This window comes from Dreissena polymorpha, chromosome 3, assembly GCF_020536995.1.
Source record: "Dreissena polymorpha isolate Duluth1 chromosome 3, UMN_Dpol_1.0, whole genome shotgun sequence".
Lineage (NCBI taxonomy): Eukaryota > Metazoa > Mollusca > Bivalvia > Myida > Dreissenidae > Dreissena > Dreissena polymorpha.
The window spans coordinates 9277831-9286124 of NC_068357.1; the positions used below are offsets into that span (position 1 = coordinate 9277831).

Here is an 8294-nt window from a genome sequence, read left to right on the forward strand (position 1 = left end):
CCTAGTGGACTCTCCCATCCTTGTAAATTGGATCAATTTATTACCAAAATTAGGGATGTCTAGTATATTTATTTCTATATTTAGAATATTACTTACTGAAATTCCTTTAAGCAAACAGCGCAGACCCAGATGAGACGCCGCATCATGAGGCGTCTCATCTGGGTCTACGCTGTTTGCAATGTCCTTTTTTCAGGACGCTAGGCATGAATGGGTTAATTCAAACTCAAGTAGATGAGAGGACATTGCTTTTCTTATTGTGAAACTGACATTGATCCTATTGTCTTCAAATTAAATCTCAATATACATCTTTATTAAGACTGCACGCACACGAAATTACAGGCGAATAACTCCAAGCGATCGAAGGTCATACGACCTTACGCAATGACCTCAAAATCTAGTGTAAAGTTTTAATGGAATACCTGGCGTAGTCAAAGTGATAATGAGTTATTTCATATTTACATTTACACATTTTCTAACAAAACAAATGGACGAAATACTGCTAATATCAGGTAAGAGTTATATAACTCGGACGGACGGGGACGTCGCACTTTTTTCGCGAAAATATTTCTGAAGTTCAAGTACGCAATTCATATTTTATTTCAAACACAATATAATAACGTGTATGGTGTTAATATTTTACAATACAAATTCACGTAATATTTTATTGTTTACTGTGCGGCTTGCTATATCATACCATATATGTTATATTTAAATAACTTATTGATAACACAGCGTGAAGCTTAAACCATCTATAGTTCATCTTGTTTATTTTACATGTTAAGTTTTTAAACTTAACTTCTTATAAGACGCTGCACACGCTGCACACGCTGCACACGCTGCACGTGCCAGTTAGCAGCATTGTTCGTATCCCAGTAACGCAACGATTCTCCATAGTAATAAAACGCCCCTCTATAATTCCCTTCAATTTCGAAGCAGTGACCAAGCAAGTGCAGTGAAGTTGCGTTGTGATACAGGTTTATCTGATTTTTTGAATCGCATAGATAAGACTCAAGCATTCTCATTGCGTGTAATTGTTTTTCACGTTTACCTAGCCCGCCATACGTGAGATACTGTAGATAGTAGAAGAAAGGGAACGCATCCACTTCAGCGTTGTCCATCCATTGTTTCTGAAGGTAATTTCTCTGTGCAACTTCCGCTTCAGTCATATTCCGATGCATATCGTACCACAGTATAAATGGAGCGCAGTGCGCTTCTTGTCTAACAAACGTTACGCAAAATGCAAATGGAGGTTCGCTAAATACGTTGTTACCTTTATCTGATATCATATTAGCAAATACCTTGGGATCACGGTCTCCTGTTTTAAGTTCGTATCCACAGACAGCCTTGACCTTGCTATGATACCTCTTCTCGACGTCCTCCAACACTTTCATCGCCGCGTGAAGATGTCCAAAACAGTATAAAGTAGAAGCCAACTTTAAGCGACTAGATGCTATGTCCGTGCTTAAGGAATATTTGTAACGCCGTATAAGTTCGTGGAAAGCAGGGTTCCCTTGTCGCAAACACCGAGATAATTGTACTGAATTGTGTAATGCGTAAAGGTGATTAATGAAGTCTAAAGGAACGGTTGTCAATTTGACATTCTTGGAGAATTCAAAAACAGTGCGTAATTTATATGTTATGCCTTGCTGGACAGTCGTATTCGAACTAAGCTTCTGATTTATTACACTTTTTAAGGAAACAATAAATCTTTCTAAGCACTCGAACTTCAGCAATAAACTGATTCTTTGAGGAAAGCATACTGGTCCATGTTCTCCATATCTGGGCCGTCCGATTCGCCGTTTACCCGACGCTTGTAACCGATTTCCCAATTGATCAATATCTATGTAGAATAAATCTTGCAAGTTGTTCTTTATTAAGAAGTCAACGTACTGTAAAAGGCGTCTCTGTTGAACTAAAGACACTTTCCCGTCAAACAAGTTCACTCCTTCTATGATGTAATGAGGGATTCTTCCGATTTGCAGCCATTTCCGTAATACTTGTAAACATTGTACAAGTAGAAACATGAGGTTATGCTCCTTCCACAGAGAAGGGTGTGTTCTCTCTATGGCGAAGAACATTAAAGTTTTACATTGGAAACTTGTGACAAAGTCTCCAACCATTTTCCTAAATAAGGTTTGCTTAATTAATTTCAAAACGATGTAACATTTTATTTGTGTCATATTAAAACTAAACATCAACATTCGTTCAATCAGGTTTGGAGACACACGCCATTCTTCGCGTTTGTAATCACTGTCTGGATGACCGGAAGGTACCAGAAAACACGGAGCTACCTGTGCAGCCTCCAGTAATTGGGCAGGTGGCCAGTGTCTACCTATACATCTGTCTATCCATCTTTGTATTTCCGGAAGAGGTTTGCAAACGGGCAACGCCCTTACCATATCCCAGTTGGGCGCATAACTAACAGAAGGTCCATTTTTTGTTATCTCCCCTCGCTCTGAAAATATCTGCTCTGATTCCTGTTTCCATCGTTCCGAGCTGAACAGTATTTGCCCAGAATCTTTTCTTACTGCCCTGTCATCGATAATAGTAATTACCGGTTCCGCTGATAATCTTCTGATGTTCTGTAGCAAGTACTGTTGAGGAAAAGGGATGTCGCCATGAAGCATCAGAAGATTATTCATCCCACACTCCCAGTCTCGCCAGTGCGTCATGATATTCACTGCGTTCTGACTGAGTAAAACATCAACATCAGAATTGAGACCAGGAATCGTGGTACCTTCAGACTGGCTCCCGAAGTGGAAGTAATTAAGATCGTTTCCCTTCAGCAGATCTGTTATCGTCGCCATGCACTCCCTCTGCAAGTATGTTTCTCTCCGCTCCATGACAGTGCTTGTGCCGGCTCCAATATTGTCCAGTACGTTGGATAACCGGATAGACAACGCTTGGAAGTACTCTGGTATCTGGATGCAAAAATATTAAATCAGCATTGTGTTGATTATCATTGTTGTTATACTATTATTGCAAGTGTTATAATACTATATGACCATATAATTTTGATTTAAAACATAGATACACGTATTAATATTCTTATAATCATAAATATACTTTATTGAATATTGAACAAACTTAGCATAGTCGTTTAACCCGCGATGTTGCAGTGATTTAAAGTCGTACAATAAATTGCATATCGGTGTACGTATTAACATAGGAATTGGTCACATATTGAAGAATTAACAATTTTCTAACTATATGCAACAATTAAAAATAAATAAATGTAAACTGTACGCAATTAAGTAAAATTTCACTATTGAAATAGCCAGATACAGAAAATACATCTTCGTTTATGACAAAGGATAGTATGAAATTAATAAATGTAAAATAAGTTAAACACATATCTAGCTAAAATAATTGTTGATTGTTTCTCTTCGTTAAAATATCGGCTGCACGTGAATCACTTCTAGTAACCAAAATAGGCATGGTACAATATTGTTGAAAAGAATACCTAGAGGTTAAAGCAATAACCTTTATTAGGACGACTCCGTTTCGAATCCTGGTGGAAACAAAGTTTTTTTTAAATCTTGTTTACGTTAAACGTGTTTTGGTGTTCTTATACTTAAACTCTTTAATTTCGTTAAATCTATTAAGTAAATCCATTTAATAACAAACTTCAAACATGCCAAATATCTTAAAACAACTCCTGTAAAATGTTTGGATTACAAAAATCTACATTATCATGCTATTCGAGTTATTTATTGGCGTCGCACTAAAGTGCGGCGACTCGTATGTAACACGTTTTTTTTTCGCGTTTGGGAGGAGAAGTTATTTTACGGATCAATGTATATATTTTTGTTGTCAGAATATCTTGCATAGTGGTGATTTTTTGTGTAAATTAGTGTAAATAAGTACTGCATTTGTGCCTATTACATTAACTACAACATGTATTGCCAATAATGCAAAGCTAATTCTTTTAATTAATAACTGATCACAGGAACTGGGCAACAATAACAGATCACAGGGACTGGGCAAATACGCGAACCGGTGAAACTTTCTGGTTTTGTATAAAAACAAAACATAATCAAAATATATTTATTTTGTGGTTTTTCTAATAATAGCGCAGACTTTTGCTTTTCGAGTTTTGGTTAACGCGTATTTTCTTCAATTTTACAAGACGACAGCGATTACACGGTTTATTGTTTTATTGATAACCGTTACACTACAGTCACTTATTAATATCTTAGTTAGAAGGTGATTTTTCAAGCGGTTCCGTAGTGTAGTGGTTACACGCTCGCTTCACACGTGAGAGGCCCAAGGATCGAACCCCAGCAGAATCAAATTATTTTATTTGTGTTCTATGTTAACTTTTTGTTTTGATGTAGACATTTTAGTTTAAATAAATATGCTGTTTTATTGTAACCATTTTTTGGTTTTTATTGTGCCCATGAAATATATGTGTGAGAGGGTGGGGTGGGGGGGGGGGGTCGTAAACACATTTAAACTTTTACAGTGTTTTCATTTCAATGAGTACTCAACCCCTATCGTAAGTGGGCAACGTTCAGAATCATCTCCCTTGAAGTTGAGAAAAATATGAAATTACGCTTACGAGATGAAGCAGATTTTTTAAAACCTACACAGTTCTGTTCCATTAATGAAAACTGCACACGGATGCCAGTAAAAAAATGAAACAATGTAAATAAAATGAACTATGAAATATTTGGGGGTTACAACACAAAATCACAGATAATGGTTATTTGGGAGTTATAACACAACATCATAGATAATGGTTATTTGGGGGTTATAACACAAAATCATAGATAATGGTTATACCAGTATCTGTTTCTATTTTGTTTAAAATAATCGGCCAATATATTAATATTTACAGTTGAAAAAAATCGTTCCATGTAACTTCATTGAGTGCCTTTTACACTGAAATTCCCGACGCCATTTGATGCTTTGCATCAATACTTATTTTGTAAAACATTACATATTCGTCCTAAAATGTCATATTGTTACACTCATCGCAAAGTATGTTACTTATTTTACAACTTGAATGTACGTATTTCAATTCGTCTGTTGATCGAACTTAATTTATCGTCCCAAATTCTGTCAATAAACGCGTTCTTTTAAGGTTCTCACTTGAGAGCTTGGTATTCAAAACTATTCGGCATCAATGCATAACTTGTTGCAAACAAATCCATACTAAACATAAAATTTTATATACAAATAAATAATCGCATTTCGTGATAGAAAGAGAACCACTGCAAACATTGATTCATCTCAAAACACAAACCATGTTCATTGCGGCAGTTTCAAGTGGCAATGTGGGCATATCCTGCAGACCGTTGACCGACCTGTCGATCGCATCACGCTCTTCTTCCATTTTGTACACCCTGAAAATATCAGGCATGCTTTTCTATATTGTATGCTTTATTGATTTTCACATAAAGATTGTCTTTCGACCAGAAATCGAAACCGAAACCGAAACAAAAAAGTGGTTAATTTACATTAAATCAACGCATGTACATTTGTTAAGGATATGATTATCGACATTAACTGTTATTTTCTATAGAAAACAACACAAACAACAACGCAGTAAATATAATAAAGGTGTGTATGTTTCGAAGCGTAGTGTATTGAAAAATCCACATGTCACATGATATATATTTAAAGCGTTGAATGTCGTTTCGGTGTTGCTGCATGTATTGGGCATTTAAATTAAATTTTAAGTTGTTTGAAAAGCATTTTTTAGTGTATCACACTATAAAATATTTTGAGCATCATCATGTGGTTCATTACTTTAACAATAAATCAATATAAACAAATGCTTTGTTTGCGGAATAAAATAAAGGTTCTTATATAAGTTGTGTTGCGTTAATGCAGTTATTTACTAAATTGTAAAACCGTTCATTCAGGTATTTTAATCAATATGTTAAACAAACTACGCGAAAAGGTATGGCGAATTCTGCAAACGACATTCAAATTTAACATTACGTCGTATTTATTTAAGATTGACATAAGGGTAAATCAATCGCTAATTGAGCTAATGAAAAGAAGTACGTGTATGATACATTTCAATTTAATCATGACTATTTTATACATTTTATAAATGTAGCCTATCTGATTCAAAACATGTCAATTGGAAATCTTCTCAGTATGTTTTCTATTTCATGTTTATATACTTAATACGTTAATAAATGATGTTTACATAACAATGCTTCTCTCGAGAAAAAATGCACAATACAGAAATAGCTTATAAATGCACTGGAATACAATAAGAATTTATAATATCGCTCAAAGAAGGTAAACACAGGAAATTAAATAATATAAGAAAAACATTTATGCGCGCTCGACTTCTTGTTTGAAAAAAAAACAACAACACACACACACATAAATGTAGTCAGTGAGGTGTGTCCCTACGCATTAAATAATAAAAGAATGCAATATAAAACATTCTGAAAATGTATTGCTTTCGATACGAAACCGAAACTGACACTAGAGTGTACTAAAATTTGGGAGGATTTTTTTAAGCGCAAAGCCTTTGTATCCATTACTGAAACTGCAGGATTATTTATCTTAGTGTTCCGCCATGCAAATAATGTGGTTACTTTAGGTAGTAGGTTTTAACATTTGACTTAAATTGCACATAATGCTTTCTTCAACTAGATTATGTATCAAACTAAGCTTCTTTTATTGACATCCTGTACATAACTAATAACATAGACTACAAATTTACACACTCGCTCTTCTAGGCCTATTGTTGAGTGTCACCTAACCGTACATACATTTGCGCCTTGCTCTGTGAAAAAGGGGTTAAAAGAATGTGCGTAAAGTGTCGTCCCAGGGTAGCATGTGCAGTCCGAACAAGCTAATCATGGACGACACTCTCCGCCTAAATGCACTTTCACTAAGAAGAGACTTTCTTTAAACGAAAAATATCATAAACGTGTCGTCCCTTATAAGAAAAATAATGTTACTATTGTGTCAGTCTATGTCCTTGTTTGTTCCTTTTTGAACATTTTGAATTATATTATGGATGGGTTTGTACTCTCTAAAAAGCAATTTTATAATTTAGCGATATAATTCAATTGCAAAGTATTTCAATTAAGTTTGACCTTACGCATTAAATTAATTAAAACAAAAATGCCAAGTAAAATACTGCCAGTCAAATGTTTGCTTGAGACAAGAGAGCGAAATCGATAGTAAGTCTTAAATTTACGCGGGGTGTTTATTCAAGCGCTCACGTGAAGATTTACTATTAATTCTAAGAGACGTGTATGAATCAATGGTGCAGTCATCAAATGTTTAAATGCGTAAACATTATTACATATATAAATTATCGAAACCGTTATTTAAAAAAAAACGCACACAAACACAAACACATGAAAGAAGACTTAACGATAAGACAACCCGAAAGTATAGAAATAATATAATTGTTTGATTAAAATCTACTAACATTAAAACAAACTTCATTTACCTGTGTCTCGATGAGTCTCCTAAACCACTACACACATAATGTCTGGCGTCCTTAAGCAATGTGCGACATGTCACGCAAAATAATTTGCACAATGAAGATGCTTAAAAAACGTATTCTTTTTTTCCGCTTGACACGTCATCAACCGGATAATAATGCTGTTTTTCTTTTTAACATTAGCAAATTGATATTCTGGTGTATATTATCGTCCAATTATCTTCCAGATTGTTTAAAATGTATTATGTATAGACCTGTAAACGAAACAAGCGATCGTCCGATGTGGTATTGACTTTTCTTCCGCGTGCAGACTGTAATATATGAATCACCATTTCATAAACATGACGAATGTCTCATCAGTCGTAATACTTAAGTAAACAGTTAAACGATTTCTATTTAAACAGCAAATTCACATGAGTCGTTTAAATTAAAGCAACGATTATGGACCTCCTCCTGAGAAAAGGCATAAGTTTACAAATTCTTATAATCGTTAAAATTTATATTTAAAAATCACGTTCCATCCCTATTCATGTATGCCTTGTCATTAAGTTATCATTTCTTGATTTATTATATTACTAGTAATAAAGCAAAAATATAACCGTTTTAGGGGGTTACGCTGGCAGAAAAATAGTCGTCACCAATAAATTTTGCTCCTCTAATACTGCGAGTCTGAATTCCTATTTTTTGGACAAAATTTTGAAAGCAATACCATGATGTCGTCATAATTATAAAGAAAAGACTGCATTTTTATTATTAATTCTTAGCACTATTATAGTAAATAAATTGTTGGAAAAATACATCTTATAACACTGTATTAAATCATCACATTTATGAATGTTGTGAAATCGTCGATAGTTTGTAGTTTAGC

The 8294-nt window shown here is 34.5% G+C and overlaps 1 protein-coding gene across 1 annotated transcript; it reads right to left on the minus strand.

Annotated features, from left to right (window-relative positions):
* Positions 1 to 630: 630 nt before the first annotated feature.
* LOC127872884 (uncharacterized) lies at positions 631 to 7493 on the minus strand. Its single transcript, XM_052416366.1, has 3 exons — positions 7433 to 7493; positions 5249 to 5348; positions 631 to 2921 (listed from the first exon to the last, which is right to left on the minus strand). Exons 2-3 carry the CDS (start codon positions 5336 to 5338, stop codon positions 792 to 794), a joined length of 2220 nt encoding a protein of 739 aa, XP_052272326.1. The 5' UTR covers positions 5339 to 5348; positions 7433 to 7493; the 3' UTR covers positions 631 to 791.
* Positions 7494 to 8294: the final 801 nt, after the last annotated feature.